This window comes from Caloenas nicobarica, chromosome 2, assembly GCF_036013445.1.
Source record: "Caloenas nicobarica isolate bCalNic1 chromosome 2, bCalNic1.hap1, whole genome shotgun sequence".
Lineage (NCBI taxonomy): Eukaryota > Metazoa > Chordata > Aves > Columbiformes > Columbidae > Caloenas > Caloenas nicobarica.
Genome location: NC_088246.1, coordinates 116,248,281 through 116,265,563, shown reverse-complemented (window position 1 = coordinate 116,265,563; position 17,283 = coordinate 116,248,281). Strand labels below are relative to the sequence as shown.

General features: G+C 38.1%; 1 protein-coding gene across 1 annotated transcript in view; it reads right to left on the bottom strand.

Annotated features, from left to right (window-relative positions):
* Positions 1 to 387: 387 nt before the first annotated feature.
* LAMA3 (laminin subunit alpha 3) overlaps positions 388 to 17,283 on the bottom strand; it is a 117,067-nt gene continuing 100,171 nt past the window's right edge. Inside the window, exons 57-76 of the mRNA XM_065627294.1 lie at positions 16,134 to 16,310; positions 14,812 to 14,963; positions 14,551 to 14,713; positions 13,943 to 14,076; positions 13,287 to 13,437; positions 12,917 to 13,036; positions 11,844 to 11,968; positions 11,371 to 11,491; positions 10,064 to 10,204; positions 9,159 to 9,289; positions 8,158 to 8,289; positions 6,387 to 6,531; positions 5,921 to 6,087; positions 5,322 to 5,511; positions 4,879 to 5,019; positions 3,930 to 4,089; positions 3,655 to 3,782; positions 1,789 to 1,882; positions 1,323 to 1,442; positions 388 to 1,090 (exon numbers count right to left, since the gene is read on the bottom strand). Of these exons, the coding sequence (XP_065483366.1) occupies positions 945 to 1,090; positions 1,323 to 1,442; positions 1,789 to 1,882; positions 3,655 to 3,782; positions 3,930 to 4,089; positions 4,879 to 5,019; positions 5,322 to 5,511; positions 5,921 to 6,087; positions 6,387 to 6,531; positions 8,158 to 8,289; positions 9,159 to 9,289; positions 10,064 to 10,204; positions 11,371 to 11,491; positions 11,844 to 11,968; positions 12,917 to 13,036; positions 13,287 to 13,437; positions 13,943 to 14,076; positions 14,551 to 14,713; positions 14,812 to 14,963; positions 16,134 to 16,310 (2,838 nt within the window). The 3' untranslated portion in view covers positions 388 to 944. The remainder of the gene's footprint in view (positions 1,091 to 1,322; positions 1,443 to 1,788; positions 1,883 to 3,654; positions 3,783 to 3,929; positions 4,090 to 4,878; positions 5,020 to 5,321; positions 5,512 to 5,920; positions 6,088 to 6,386; positions 6,532 to 8,157; positions 8,290 to 9,158; positions 9,290 to 10,063; positions 10,205 to 11,370; positions 11,492 to 11,843; positions 11,969 to 12,916; positions 13,037 to 13,286; positions 13,438 to 13,942; positions 14,077 to 14,550; positions 14,714 to 14,811; positions 14,964 to 16,133; positions 16,311 to 17,283) is intronic.

Here is a 17,283-nt window from a genome sequence, read left to right as displayed (position 1 = left end):
CAAAGTAAACATTTAAATGTCAAAGCAAAGAGTTTTGCTGGTTTAGTCCTGTAATTCATGCCACATAACTGTAGCAGGTGCAACTGCTGTTCCTAATATAACTTGTCTTCGTTTAATCAGAAAAAAAAAAAAAAGCAGCCTATGGAGGAGACTTTCTGGCTCTGAAGATTACATAGAAAATTACGCTCTTTCTGAGGTTTTTATATAACTAAATTCTAATAAGCAGAGATGATGGACTCCTGCTTATTCAGGCAGATCAGCTTATTAAAACTACATAAATATTTGCATAAAACAAGCAGGATTTAGCAGCCTGTAAAAAGTACATATAAGAAACATCATGTTCAAATAACCAAACAAGCAAAAGGATGGTTTACAGAACATACTGCATTTATTTGGCCCCAGAATTCCTAGCATTGTAACAAACTCCCAAAATTTCACTCCTTAAAGTGCTTCAAACTCCATTTATATTATTATTACTTTTAACATTAATGTACATTTCTGTATAAGCATCAATCCAAAGAGATCTCTATTTTTATAGAATTCTTTATATTAGTGGATCAAATTTGCTCTCAAGATCACCAGCATTAAGGCAAATTTCCAGAATTAAGACACTGGAGTTACTCAAGTCTATGCTGTTGTTGATGAGAGCAGAATTTGGCCCAGTCAGGTATATACAGTTCTATTTTCTGCATATATTTCAAAAGGCACAACAGATTACCTTGGAAATCAATAACATTTAAAAGGGAGTTTACCAAAGCAAATACTTTCAATTTGCTTTGGCACAGTCCACATCCAGAGGATGCATTTTCTCACCAGCTGTTCTGAATAACCAGCGTGATGACAGTGACGCGGTGATCAGCAAAAGGGGAACCCACGTTGCGTGACTTCACTCAGTACTTCAGCAGCCCCAGCCTGATGTATGTACAGGTACCATAACAGCAAAGTCACTTTGTTGGGCACCCATGCAAACTCACAACACCGTGAACCTCTGAAATTCTCCTGGTGGAGACATGTTTGTCGTTGATGTTAATATTCCGAAGACAGCCAAAAAATGGGTCTTTAACTGGAAGCCACACTGTGTCCAAATTTGCTAAAAAAAACCCAAAACAAAACACAAAACCCAAGCCACAAAAACAAACAAACAAAAAAACACAGGTAGAAAGATCAAATTAATATAATGAGAATTATTTTAAAGAACATTAAGTACTGCAGGCTTTAAAAAGAAGGGGAATGACATTGAAATACATGCATGAATGGGATTTTGGTTTGGAAAGGAAAAAAGCCACACAGAGACATGAAAAAATAAGCAGCAATAATATTACCTGGAATTTTGCCAAAGTAGAGTGGCTGATGTTCACGTCTAGGAGGAAGCGGTGGAAGTCCAGTCGTATAGTTATGCTGTGTACCCACCTCTAGCTGCACCATGTTCTCCTTCTGAGAGACTGCAAAGAAGCAGGTAAATGAGTACTCTTTCTCAACCCTACTAAAGAAACAACTAGATATGGCTCTACTTTTAGATAGCATCTGTCTTGAAATTTAACTCATCAGAAAAATAGATTTTATTTGAATTCAAAGTCAGGTTGACATATGTCATCTAAGTACTCTCTTTCTAAATACAGCCCCAAGCCCCACTCTTACATAAAGGCTTGAATTAACACAAGACACATTGTTCTAAAGAGTATACTCAGAATAAACAGAAGTGAAATGATTAATAAAAAACTGGAACTGCAGCATTCTGTGCTCACCATCCTTTTGAAATTTCTGAAGAGCTGTTAAGATACAACGTACCTGCAATAGTATGCCACTGTCCGTTAGACAGAGGTCGCTTAGGTGTGACTGATGTCTGGAATTCTCCAGCACCACTATTTCCAGCAGCAATGACCTGTACAAAAGTTATCTTTTAAGTTACCGTGACAAAGAAAAGCACAACAGATAAATACAGTACTTTAAGTAATTTACTGAACTTGTGATGGCTGCATTTCACCTAATAGTTTTACGAGTCACAGTCGTTGTATACATATTTCAGAAATTATCCTCTCCAAGAGGAAAGTAAATTTCCTCAGTAGAATGTCAGGAGAGGATATTTGACAAATTTTACAAGCCTAAATACATACCTTTGTCTCTCCCTCTCCATCTTACAAAATTATGTTAATTCTTTTGACATAAGCTCTCTGAGACAAGGTCTTTCCTACTAGGCCTTCTTTTCCTTTCCCAAAGCAGTCTTCTACATGCTTGGCATCTCCTGAGAGAATCTCTGCAGTACATTTCTCTGGCATTTCACACAACTTTGGACTACTCATAATTCACTCATGTACCTTGCAACCTGACTATTTATAGTGACATTTTGAACAAGCACCTGCTTGTGCTTCTCACATCTTGCTTCTCATTCCTTGCAAGTGCATTATTTTTTTTTCAACTCTTTCCTTTCAAACTTTTTTCCAGTGTGATAGTTACAACAAACTTGGTAAAGGTCAGGTAACTGATCTGCTGAGGCCACCTCCTATCAGGCTGATTGATGGTGTCCCATTGACCTTTCATTCCTTCCTGTTGCATCCTGTCAATGCTGACAGCCAGCATGAGTCTAAGTTACTGCTGAAAAAAGTGGTCAGTCTTGCCCTTAAGGAGTCCCCAGCTCTGGATGCTCCTGCTACTTGTGCTAATTGTGCTAGTTGTGTCTTGAACCAGATCAGTGATCTGGGGGAAACTAGCTGATGACAAAAAGATAAATAATAAAAACGAGTTCCCTAATCTGGGAAGAGAAGAGCAAAGCTGAGCTTTCTGAAGTGAGGTAGACTCATGCTGTTTTAAACCGTGCCATGAGACAGCAGGTTCTGTGGAGCACTGACATCTTTCTAGTTGATGTCTCTCCAGCAGCAACCACAATAGTTTTGTAGTCCAAGACTCACATTCTGAAGCTGTGACATTATGAAAAAGCAATACTGACAATAATCACCACCATGACACAACTAGAGGAGAATATGCTAACATGAAGCGAAACCCCTTGTGTTCTATAATGGACATGGTTATAGAGCTGCATAATGACTGAAGAAGGAGTAGGAATATGCTTCAGAGTTCTGTAGAATCACAGCAGCATTTTGATTGGAAGAGACCCTCAGGATCATCGAGTCCAACCGTAACCTAAGTCTAGCACTAAACCATGTCCCTAAGAACCGCATCTAAACGCCTTTTAAACACCTCCAGGGATGGTGACTCCACCACTGCCCTGGGCAGCCTGCTCCAATGCCTGATAACCCTTTCTGTGAAGAATTTTTTCCTAATATCCAATCTAAGCCTCCCTTGAGGCAACTTGAGGCCATTTCCTCTCATCCTATCACTTACTCTAACCTCTGGCCAAAATCCCAGTGGATTTTTGCAAAGGCCCAGAAGTCTGAGAAAACTGAGACTGTGCTCTACTGCTGACCACTGTGAAGGAAACACATGCAAGTTAGTGTGCACACAATGGAAGCTGCTAACGTAGGCATAGTGACAGGTTAAATACACGATTTTCCATGTGATGGTTTTAAACAACTCTGAGGAAGTTGTTCAGTGTTGTACCTATAGACAAATGCAATATGTAAGTCCAGAGTTCAAGGTCAGAATTCCCCTGCTAAATGAGGACAATGTAGCTGAAATGGAAACACAGTGTGTACTTACCTTTCCTCCTTTCATGTAAATAGTCAAGTAGTCGTCTTGCTTGCTTCCAGCATGGAGGAGTATACCTGTTGAGCTCCTTGGTCGAATAGTAAATACAATCCTGAAATCCAAGCCCATCAGCAAATTACCTGTGGAGAACAAAACAGTGAGTGGAGGAGGAATCACAGGAGGACATAATTGGAAAACCACATAAAAATAAATGAAAAAATCCTTACGCATGCACACATACACATTTAAGACATAATTCCATATACTATAATCTCTACACATCTTACCAATGGAGATATATCCTCCTTCATTAAAGAAATAAATCCCCCTCTCTGCAGGAACATCCAGACATGGAAGTACGCCATTTTTTTGCTGAGATGCATTCAAGACTTGTCCATTCATCTTAAAATTCCTCAGGCAACCCTTGAAACTGTTCATTGGTATATTCTGGAAGCATATTTCAAAACATTAATACTAAAGCATGATGGCATTTTTTTTAGTAAGAATACCCATTAGTTCTTATGTATTGTTGGACTGCAGAAAAACAAGGCACCTAAAACCCATCTCTGATGCAGTGAAAACGTATTCCAAAATTTAGAAAAAGAGCTTGAAATATGAAAGTAACAGTTGATTTTGAGTTAATATAACTCCTGCTTGCAGAGCAGATACTTCCCAAGGATGTGTCAAAAAGACAACATGAGTTGTGAAATGTCAAGTGCACCCTTCTTAAGAGGCTGTTTATTTAAATCTGATTTTATAAAAGGCCCAGCATCATTAATTGTCCAATTTTTAAATTAATAGGAACCACACATATTTCCATTTAAAATCCAGTTCTACATTCATAATTCTTTAATGAGAAGGATTCCTTTGCTTCTCTACAGATTATTGCTTACGCCACTGAGGTAAATATTCTGTGGGAAGAGGATGTGCCTAGAATTACAAATGTGACTTTGTTATGTTCTATTTTTTAAAGAACAGAAACGAAAACAGTACATGGTTGTCATCAGTGTCTCAGCAACACATGTGGAAAATATTGATCCAGCTGAGATCTCTGTTAATAGGTCAGGAAAAAGGTCTGTAATGAAGAATGGCAAACAGCAGTCACAGATGGCACTCAGTCAGTGCTTGGAAATACCCCCCAAACCTTTTCAACAGGGAAGTCCTGTGTATTAACACTTTCACATGTAATTAGTGCAGCATGAGGACTGTGTGTGGGTGGATGTGCCTATTATTTACCTGTCTTTTCAGTGATGGCAGCCCTCCCACATAGATTGGCGACTTAATGCTGACGGCAGAATTTGTTGCTAATCTCCCATGCTGGGCCCTTAGACCATCAACTACAAGGCGGACGTTCTTCCCATCTGTGCCAAAGACCACCTTTGCAGGGCGCAAACATAACAGAATGAGAAACCCCCAAAGCCAATGAAAACCTCTGGAGATATTTTTCTTTAACTTAAACACGGTGTTGTCAAAATATTTAAACTCAAAAGAGCATACTGGGACCATCAGTTTCTATAAGCTCTCTCATAACACAGACCCGCCAACCACATGAACTTTGAGGCACAGCAATTAACTTCAGATGACCCAAATCAAATTTCTAATAGCTTAAAAATTCAATAGGCTTTGCCTGCTGAATGCTAGTTGTGGTTTCACCACAGTTCCTGTGCCATACTACTTACAGTGTGCCATTGCCCATCATTGTATTTAGTACTGGTTTTGATTTTGATTTGTTTTCCTCCAAAGCCGAGTGAAAAGACAAAACGTCCTTTTGAAATGTGAAGAGCCATATAAGAGTCTTCAGACCTTTCCTCCATGAAAACTATTAATCCTCTTGATGATCGAGTCCGTATATCTACAGAAAAATGTAACCTGTAGAGGAAAGGAAGCATTTGAAATATAGGTCTCTTTTATTAGTTGTTGTAGTCTTTCTGTTCTCCAGAAAAATGTCACTGAAACTCCATTTGTGAAAATGCAGAATAGCTTTTGAGTGGAATCACAGCGGTTTGCATTGCCTGCATTTCTGAATGTGAATTAAAGTTGACATATTCAGGCTTAGGATTTGGCATCAATATGCACTGTAATTTCCACGACATCCAAGTCAGTCTACTCAGTTTGGCTAAACGTTAGCAAAGAAAAAAAATGCACGAACCTTTAGAATCACTCTTCTGTCATGCCCCAAGATATAAACAAGAAGAAAATCCTGGCTCTTGGCACACAAAGATTCAAGCAGCTTTGACAATTCGAGTATTAGGAGGAGAACAGAGAACATTTGTATTACCTGTCTGTAGATGCTGGTGGAGAAAACATGTAGGATAAGAAACTGTTGGGGGTGTTTCCAAGGAGATAAGCTTCACTGCTGACATTTAGCTGAGTTGGTAAATTGTGGTTTTGCTGGTCTGGCAAATTAGCGGCTCTCAAATAATCAAGGTATTTTTCATTCTTTACCTGTAAGACAGAATTGAAACATTTACTGTGTGTGAACATGAAAAAAAAAAACATTTCAATCTACACATTTAAGAGTTCCCACCTGAGACGGTCAACAGCCTTCTCTAAATGACAGAAAAGCTGTTGTCATTCTGGACAGGTATGGGTTTAGCATGGAACTTCAACACAAAAAGAACCTGCTTCAGGTGTGAGATGGAAGGAAAATAACAACATTTGAATCTCAGTTCTGCAAACCATGGTTGTGCAGGCAAAGGTTTGGCATCGATATGGAGTGAAGACGACAGTAAAAATAAGCATACCTTGAGCATCTTAAACCTGAGAGGATTCTTAAATTCCTTCAGCAACATTGGTTTGAGGTTCTCATATTTGCGGCAAGCTCCGAGGGATACGCCAGTCTTTGCAGTATAATTAATGAGATTTTGAACCTCAGGGAGCTGACCTGCCCTGGAGTGATGAGAACAGTAAGTTCTGCGACACGACATTCCTTTTCTTTAGCCTAAACAACAACATACTGTAAAACGGTGTTCTGTACAAAATAGATTTCCCAGTGACCTGATGTTAAACTACCAATTTTTATTTTTCAATGAAAAATGTAGGTTTGATGCTGTAAAAAGTATTCCTATTTGTCCTGCTTCTGCCCATTTCTTTTTGGCTGTGGAAAAAACTCTGATGTTTTCTTCTCATCTTTTCTAAACAAAGTATTTTTTGCTAAAAATTATCTGTTAAAAAAACACCACAAACAAATATTGCCATTGAAAAAAGGGGAAAAAATGACAGCAGCCTTTATAGAATAAGATTGCTGGGTTGGACTACAAAACTTCGCTAGTTGATTGTGCATAACCAGTGGCAGATCAAGAAAAAATGGCAACATCAGATTCTGCTAACTCTGTAATTCACTCTCTCCTTAAATAAGATGTTATAATGAGATTCGTCGAGGGTCAAAGCCCACCACAATTTAATATGTAGCTTTAGTATTACAGCTAAATTATCAGAAAGACTGTCAAAACCAATTTCCTGTGTGTATAAAGAATAATATTAAGTAATACTGTCATTTTGTAAGTTGTACCCAGCATCTCTAATCAGTACATTACAGAACACTTTGCATCTAGAAAAAGCAATGAAGCTCCTTGCCTGTGGTTCTTTTTTGCGAGGAGAGTGGTATAGTTGGGAGCAGAACCTGAACTACTTCTGTTCCAGTCCAGTTCTCCATTCACTTAATCAGACTAGCTACTATATAAATTCTCCATCTACTTTTGTTCTAAAAGCAATTTTCAAATTTGTCTTCTGATTGGGAGGTTAATATACAAATTATTTCATCGTCTTGCAGTGCTTTAAATGAAGATATAATTTGAGCAACCTGATCGACTGAAACATGTCCCTGCCCAAGGAAGAGGTTGGTCTAAGTGATCTTTAAATGTCCCTTCCAACTCAAACCCTTCTGTGATTCTATGATAAATCAAAATATACTATTTTTTGTAAATTCTACACACGTATAAATATTCACCAAAACTTAGCTAAAACAAAGCCTCACCGGGAAATTACTTGTGACTCAAGAAATGCTTTAAAGAACATATTTATGCCTCATTTCTCTCCCAAATTTCACCTGTAAGATGTCTCTAATAACCAGATAAACATGTGAAAAAAAGAGACAACATAAATCAGGCGCCTGATTTCTGTACATACGCTCTCATTTGTTGGTGTAGCTGGTTTGGTTCTGTCAGTAAGCTTTGCTCCCTGTGCAGCTATAATGATATAATCCAGCAGATCTTTTTGGATGCCTTGTTGGGACACTTCCAATTTGCTATGTTGAGTTCATTTTTTGATTTAAAGACTACTAAACAAGTATGATTCAGACTAAAATTCCATTACATCTGAACAGCAGATTTAATTACAATTTGATACCGTGTATATCTGCCTGAATAAAAGAATATTTGGGAGCAGCGAAGTTATGCATTCATGAAGACTTCCCGCATGTAGAAGAAAAGCAATTTAGCAAAAAGTTATTTTAGCGTGATTAAAGGGGACAACAGACCAAAATGCATGAAACAGAATTCTTTCTAGGCCAAATACCTTTTTATAAAGATGTTTGAGATGCAACCTTCAAAATTATCTCCACCGAATTTTATAGGTTCAACTAATGCCCGTGCTCTTGGAGAGTCAACTGATTTTAATGCCGATTCATCATCAACCAGCAGATGTACTCTGAAACAGAGTGAATAAAAATAAACATGTAATCTAAAAAATTGTTATGAGCCTAAATGAAATATATATATAAAAAGAACCATTTGACAGATGTGTTTGCCTGTTACATTGTAATTATGCTAGAGCTTCATTAGCTTCTGGGATTTTTTTCAGTATGTGCTCACTGACTGCTATGAAACTGCTCTGCTTTTTGGTAGTAGATGTCAAGCAAGAGTTGAAGCTGCTACTTCAGTCCTAGGGTGAGATCCTGCTCCAATTGAAATTTACGACAAAGCTCACAACTATGGGACAGGATTTCATCCTTTGTGTCAAAATGGTGCACTTGACATGTTAGCAACTGCTAGTTAGAGATAACATTAAGTTATAATTACCTGCAGTTATAGCCAATCACTCAGAACTCGCCACTTCAACTAATACTTATGTCATTTTATGTGTTCCACAGAAATCAATTTGATTTAGGAGCTTTTCAGTAAATTGTCTCTTCTGGTATGTACATAACAGATCATAGTTGAAAAAAACAGCCACAATATTAGCTTCTTTCCTGGGCCTTTAGCCACCTATGTTACAGTGACATGTGTAAATGTTATGGGAAGAGGAAGAGTTTCAAAGCTCCAGCTTGACAAGCAGTCAAAACTCACACAGTCTATAAAAGACACGCATAGTGATGTCCAGCTGAAACATCACAGGTACTGACATGCACATTCATAGACCAAAAATCTCCTTTTGCTTCGTTATTTCAGTATCCTGAAAATTTTAGCCATTTTTACACAGCCATTTTTAGCTGTCTACCCAAAGAACAAGTCACACAAAATTTTAATATTCTTTCTCCAACCACAGCATTAAAGTATCAGATGAAGAACTGGACTCACCTGTTGTCTGTTTTTATTACTGTCACATAATGCAGTGACCCATCTTCGTATTTCTTTTTCAGTTCAATTTCCATCTCTCCCATCTTTGCAGTTACAATGCCAGGTCTCAGAAAGATGGTGAGAATATTAGGCTGCAAAAGAATCCCACAAAATGATCAGTTGAATGCAAGCGCCTTTAGTTCTCTTTGATATTGCCACTAACACAGTTCTCAGTGGTCTCTCATGGGAAAGAAATTTTCTTAAACTACATTTCTTAGTCACCTAGTACCACGTATTATGTCTAGTTCTCCACAATTAGAATAGTTCCTGTTTTAAAATACTTCTGCACTCTGAATATCAAGCAGTTCTTTAAAACACTTGTTTAAAATATTTTTACAAAAAGCAGAGGATTCCATTCTCCACCTCTCAAATACCTGACGTGCATTCACTTCTTAACTCCTCCAGCCAGCAAGAATGGGGTTCTGCTTGAACCTTCCTGCTTTCTGAGGGAACGTAGCCAAAATCAATCCCTTTCCTCTGCATATTTGATCATATCTGTGTGGGCAGAATGCCAGTTTTTCCTGAGAAAATATCCAGCCAACCGTATTGGGCAACAGTTATCTTACTGGGATGGTGGTCTTACAGTGCATGAGCTACTCTGCAGAAGGCTTGAGTTCAAAGCTCAGTTACTTGTTGAACTACTTGTTGGTTGAGTGAAGAAATTGCCAGGGTGAATTTCTCTGGCCTACAATATGCAAGATGCCATGATCAAAAGATTATTATAATAGGCATTTCTTGCCTTAAAATACAGGAATCTATATGAGGCTTATGACACAAACTGACACCAAACTGACACAGTCACAAACAGACATGATTGAGCCAGAAATAAAACCAATCACAAATTCTAAGTTGAACATATTTCATACCCAAAGATTGTAATTTAAGAGTGTTCCAGTCGATGCCATGGTCTGAAAGCCAAAGCCAACTTGGAAATCCTTGGGAAATGGGAAACCCGCTGCACTCAGGCTCAGCATTCCCTTCTTGGAGAAAGCCGCAGATCTGATGAGCTGAAAAAGAGATAATAATGCTTTCAGTGATTTTCCTTTTAATCAGAAGAAATGGCAACATGGGACAACTGCCCTACTCAACGTAATTGCAACTGACTCCAGTTAAATCCAACCACAAAGCAAGTACAATTATTTCAGTACAGAACAGACAGAATGAATTTGTTTCACCAGCATTAACTACGATCTGAGAAATTCTAAAGGGAGGTGAGACTTGCTGAGTATAACAAGCTGTTAGTCTCTAGCTACTCTTCGCATTGACACGATGGCTTTGAAAGTTTTCACATTTGGGGACACGAAAGTGAGCAGCTGGAGGAATAGTTTGTAAGTACAGAGCTGTGCAGATGAGCTACATAACTGAAGCTGTGCGAGTCACAGGACAGAATATATCTGGGCCTTTTTGAACAAAACGTATTTTAATACATGAGAAGTTACACAGATATAGAGTGAAGTCAGATCCTCTGCATTGGGAAATGGCCTGTGAAGAAATTGCTCTGTGGAAGGTTTAAATGCCACAAAGGGAAAGCAAGTGAGCACAAAATTTCATAGTAAAAAGGGCAAACGGTGTCATACACTACGTAAGTAGCAGTAAGTAGAAGCAGAAGTGCAATTTTCATCTCTCCATGCAGCATTGGTTAAGCCAGCACTGAAACATCCCATTGTCCCATTTTAAAAAGAACATGGCAAAACTCAAGGGTGCACAGGTGATAATTATAAAACAATCAGATGAGTGGAGCAACAGCCTTACAATGAGAGACCACGGTAGAAGCCGAGTCTGCCCAGCTCTTTCAAGAAAAAAGGTTGAGTGGTCATTTAATTAGGAAGCATAAGCACTTTAGTGGGAAGAAAGATCCTGAGTAGTATTAAGTAAAGTATTCTGGCCTAATCAATAACAACTAGAAGCCAACAAGTTTACATGGTAAATATGAATTCTTAACTGTACACAATATTAATTAAGAGGGTGGACTATGTGCTGAATCAAGCTATCACAGTTGGGGTGGAGTCTCCATTCTTCTGTATCTTTATACCAAGCCCAGGTTCCTTTATTACCATCACACATTAACCAAATATAATTTTCGACCTAAGTAAAACATAATGATCCGGGATTTATAGACGAGCCAGACTCTGTGAACTCTAGCAGAAGCTTTTTTAGGAACTTTTTTAGTTACCTTCCAGTCATCTGAACATTTCTTGCTGACACCAACAGTCTCGTCAAAAATAACAGATGCAGTGTTAGGGTTTTTCACATTCTTCATGCAGCCCCGGAATGGAGGTGTGGATATATCAAAGCTGATTTCAGGGAGTGGAAGAAAAAAGAGCTCAGTAGCCTGGTATTTCAAAGCACACACCAGTACAGCAGCCTGTAAATGCTGACGATATAAGAAACAGAAAAACAGAACACGAGCGATCTTTCTTGCACACAGATACTTCATGTTGATCAAACCCAACCTTCAGGATACACTCCAACAAAGATCCCACCATTAACCAAAAATCACAGATCATGATTGTGTATTATACACTGGTTATTTTCATATCACATAAGATACCTGATACAGAGTGTGAAAGAAATTTCCTAAGAAAATAGTTTAGACAGGGTTTCCATACAAAGCCTGTGTATTACAGTCATTTTATAGTTACTCACCGTTCCCGTAGAGAAGGTGGAATTCCACCCAGATAGTACTTAGTGAAAGGGAAGACATTTATGTCGGCTTTAATATCACGACTGACGTGAACAGTATTCCTACTTCGGGCTAGCACCAAATGAATCTGAAATAGGTGAATAATGAGAATTACTTCACTTAGCAGAAACAAAAATAATGTAGCAGATTAAAAGTACTCCCACAGAGCAGGACACTTTTTTTTTTTACCTCCTCTTGTTTACTAGTGACTTAAATCCAGAAAAACTACAGTGCTTCAAAGGTACTTTGCAAAATTTGGGCATTTAGCCAAAGCAAATGCCTAAGGGAAATGCTCTACCAGCCAAATACAAGGTGAGGTTTTATTTTCCTCAAGAAGATTGCCCCAAAAATACACCTCACCTAAGAGTCAGATATTGCCTTCCGTTTGCACTTAAAGATTCAGGAGCTGCTGCCTGATCCGAATCCTGGGTCAGTCAGCTGGGTGGAGGTAACTTGACCCAGTACACAACATAAAGATTCCTTCCAGCAGACCCTGCAACCTACCCTACTTAGCTGGAGATGTAGTAAGGGTAAAAGAGAGAATGAATGAACATTGTCCATCAAATATTTTAACACTGTATTTACAATTTCACTCTGGTAGTTCTACAAAAGAGCCGGATTGAAGCTAAGTAGACAAGCAACAAAAAAAAAAGAATGCAAAAGAGGAATCTCTGTAAAGATCAGCCTGGCCTGAAGACATAAACCCCTAGGTGGTGAAAACACTCATCTAAGTATCAAACTAATGTTAATAATCACAATGTACACAGCTCTCTTTAAATAAAGCAATACTCTGACAAAGTGTTGTTTGTTTGTTTTTTCCTTTGGTGGTTTTTCTGTTAAAACTGAATTTACTCATAGGAAAGCATGACAGTAGAAAGATTAATTTTCACATGTCCAAACTAATCCCCAGCAGCTTGATCTCCTCAACAGAAAAGGAAAACTTCACAACTAAACTTTACAACAGGATGTTTAGTTTCAGCTATTAATAATATGTAATTTACAAATAATGATCACTTGATTATTTAAAACGACATACTTGTTTAAATGTTCCATCATTTACAGTTGCATTGGTTTCTATTTCTTTTGGAGGATCAGAGCCAACTTTGTATTTAAAAACTGTATGACCATCTTTAATGAGCACACTGATGAACTGATCCTGCAATTAAAAAAAAATAAAAACAAAATAAAAAAACACCAGCACAAACTGCCAAAATTTCATATGTATTTCACTGTCATGTGAATAATTTTAATGAAGCTATCTAGTTGCTTCCATAAAGCTTTTGGGGGAAAAGATAACACAAAACAGGCTAAAACAGTTATTACTAAATCTAACATGTTCTCGAGTAAGCAAAGTTTTAAAAAATGTTCTTGGACCGCAAAACTGACAGAAGTATTTCAGAAATTACCTCATTTGCAGCAAAAAACACAATGCCTTCATCTGCAGTAGTCTCAATTGTCTGCTCATAGCGTACTTGGCTATGGATATTTGATTCTTTCAATGTGACGCTGGCATAACCGGTGCCTTCAAAATAGCTTTGATCAGTCTCTTCTTTATACCTGTAATAATTCAGTGTCACAGATGTGAATATATGAGAGCAAAAACTGTTACCACATGGACTTACTGTCATAATTTTAAAAAAGCTTAAGTTAAAGCATTGGGTACGGGGCCACTGATAGAGCCATATTCTGATCTAACCCAAGCAAAGAGAAAACCTTCCACTGGCTTCTATTGGAATCACATATGGTCTTAAGAGAGGAAATCATTAGTGACTGACTTTTTTGCAGTTAATATAGTATTTACTTTATAAAGGAGTGGAATACAGTAGCCTACGAATTGTGTCTGGGCATTATAACATTTAAAGTATTGGCCAATGGACTGAGATAGCCATAGATATGAATAGTGCCAACACTGAGGATTTTCTCTAAGAAATGTAGTAATGACTAAAAGGTAGAAAAAAATCAGCAATTTATCCACAGTGGTTATTGTTCTGGATGTGAAAAGACATGAATTCATCATGATAAAAATCACAGAAAGCGAAACACTTCTGTGTTTACATCATACCTTCTGCAGGGTTGCACTTCAGTGGTATTGAGATTAAATGTCCTCTTGAAGTTGTAAAGGCTGATAATGTGCTCATTTAGGTTGTCTAATTCAATGCAGCCTTCATAATGAGGATAGTCTAGTTTACGTGGAGGCTGCAAGATAGTGTCATCAAAAACATCCCATCAACATCAGCTGACAAATTTTACATCTATGTGTAACTGCTAAGACTTACTGCAAATATTAATAAGACATGGAATATGACCTCCTTAATATAATAAAATTATTATGTCTTTATATATAATACTCAAACCATCTGATAACACCCCAGGAGTACTGCAGCATAATTTAAAGCCGAGTCATATGGATGGATTGGGAATAGTACTTGGCAGGGCTGGACAGATTTCTTGCTGTTGTTGGCACATGAATTACTATCATGCTCCCTTCTTTGAGTTTTAGCATGCTACAAGCTATAGGAAGCAGCATCTCCTTGCATCCCGTCCATTCCTACTGACACGGATAAACTTTTACACAGCCTTTGAAAGACTGCTAGTGACAATCTGTACTTGTAAGAACGAAAGAATGATTAACACAGAAAACTCTTTAAAAGACTAAGCAACTCTTTGTACCCTAAAATCTGGTGGGTATCCTCCAACATAAAAGACAACGGTGCTGGGATCAAGATTTAGAAGAATGTCATTGCTTCCGCTGCTGGCAGTCAAAGGGCTTTCATACACTGGAGAAGCTGCTGTTGCTGCTTTGATGTAATTCAGCTTTGCATACTGGTAAATCCTAAAACCAGAACAGACAGGCAAAATATCACATCACTCTAACACAAGATGTTCTTAACAGGTTTTGGAAAAGACTGTTGTGCACTGTGGATCTTATACCTTTCAAACTTAACTTGATCCATAACGGCTTCCTCAGTTTCGCTTTGAGTCACAAGTGGCTGCACGTCTATTTCTACATCACCGTCTCCCAGGTTATAGACACAAGTGAGGTGACCATCTTTCACAGCCATACCAATATAGTCTTTGGAAGCCTAAAAATAGCAAAGCAAATAATCATTAATAAATGATTAATGCTAATGAAGGTAAAATACAGCAGCACTTCCTCAGAGACGTGAGCATACTGTGCATGAGTCATAAGAAATCCACCCACCTAACGAAGAGAATTGTTATTAAGTTTATCAGTTTGGGGAAGAAATAATTGTAATCTTATATATGTTGCACTGATTCAGTGAATATAGTTACAAATTAATTGAAGAGTCATGTGTGTCTTTTTATTTTTATAACAATAGTAGCTAAAATAATTGTAACATTTGTAACATCTCCCAGCTAAAGCCATGAAAACATGGCACCTTTACTAAAAATTAGACTCAACATCTGTGAAATAAAAAAGATGTTTGGAATAACACTGAGTCAAGGACAATGGTTCCTACTGAGGTGACTGGAAGCAGTCATTTTCCCAAATAATTCAAATTTTATTTTTCCAACATACCATATTTCACAAGTAATGATTAAAATGCTGTCAACAGATATCCTGACCAGATATTCAGGGGATAAAAAGGTGAAATCCAGTGTAGAGCAACTACTTTTAAACAGCTCTTCGTGTATGCACAAGACTCACTACAGATACAGCTGCTGTTAGATAACAAGACTCAAACATACATAGTTAGGAACCACATGCAGGAAATTTTTTAAATGTTTGATGGTGCTTGAACAAGCCTGTATACACAGCAGGTCTGTAATGTTCTGCCTATTCAGAAGACAAAAATATTAAGAGTTGAGAGACTGGATTTTAAAACTGAAGTGGTCGCTTTTTTTCAACCAACAGAGAAACTCACAGTGACTTATATTGTGAAAGGGGTCAAAGCTCTGAGGCAGGAGTTGGGCCGTGTTTGTGCTGACTGCTGCAGAACCTGGCACTTCTGACAAGACTGTATGATTGTATCCATGACTGATAAGTAAATTCCAAAGGAGCAAAACAGCAAAGCATCAAAGGGAAAAGCAGTCGGTCACCCAACAAGTTACTTTGTTTGTGGAGGAATGAACTATTCTTCACAAAACACTTCTTCCACCGCATAATGACAGTTACAAAGAAATGGGCCAACAGTAGCTGTAAACTTCAGTCAAAATAAATAATCTCCCTTCTGTTTCTCAAAGCATGTTGTCTGTTCTAAAAATCAGATTAAATCTCAAAATATACCTACATCTTTATTGCCCAGGTACAGTACAAACTTATTTGATGCCCTCTGGGGGGTGTCTAGTCTTGTCTGAGGTCTTTGGAGAAAGAAAGAGAGGGAAGTATAGCCTTTCACATCTTCAAGGTTGCTTGGAGGTCGAACCTCTACACCAGAGCTGCCATTGAACCTCATAGGAATAGCAACCTGTTAAGAAAAACAAAATTCAGTATGTTACAATTATCTATTGCTACTACTCCTACTTATTTCACCATTGTGTTTAATTGCAAAGTAACCTATTGCATATTCTAGTTATGTTATAGCCTTCAATTACTACAGATTTGGACTCTGATCCCACCAAGCAATGTAATTAGGAAACAGACTGGATAATACAGTATTCTGTATTATCAATACTTATCACTAACACAGCACTTTTTTACTCCAGACATCAATTAATCAACTCTTACCGTGCCTCTGTCAAGTAATTGCTACCTTGAATACAGGGACACGGAAGGACATGCCCTGCAGCTCTAAAGAATGAGTCTATGAATTATTTAGATGTCTACATACATATCCTGATGTTTCCCTTAGCTGGACTTGACTGTCTGTTGGAAATTATAAAGCACCTCTGATATTAATGAAGACACATCCCACTACAGCTATTTACACGACGGTCACAGATTCCTCTTATTCGTTGTAACTGGAGGTTATTTGTGATGACCTCAGCGATATGTATCAGGGACCTGAGACCATGTTACCCCTTGAGCAACTACAGCAATTGCTTAAATGGAGAAGGGGCATCCAAACAAGAAGATGCCAGTAGCTGATTCCTAGTGTGGTGGGGCAGCTGGAGACATGAGAGCACTGGGCTACACAAATTTTGGCAGTGCCAGCATTCAACTGGCCATGCATGGGTGCAGAGCCTCTAAGCTGCAGGGCTGACTCTACCTCTGCTGCCAAAGCCACCACAACGTATCTTGGAAGATAAGAGGCTATTGGACAAATAAGTATTGCAGAGAGGCCCTGAAAAAAAAAAGCCTGCAGGAGAAGGATGGAGCAGGATGCTACTGTGTCCACTCATTTTTATGTACAAATTATTATGCTTCCCATCATAACAGTTTAAGTGTTGGGTGGTGCTGTTGATTTAAATTTATGTCTGGTCTTTCACAAAAATTTTTAA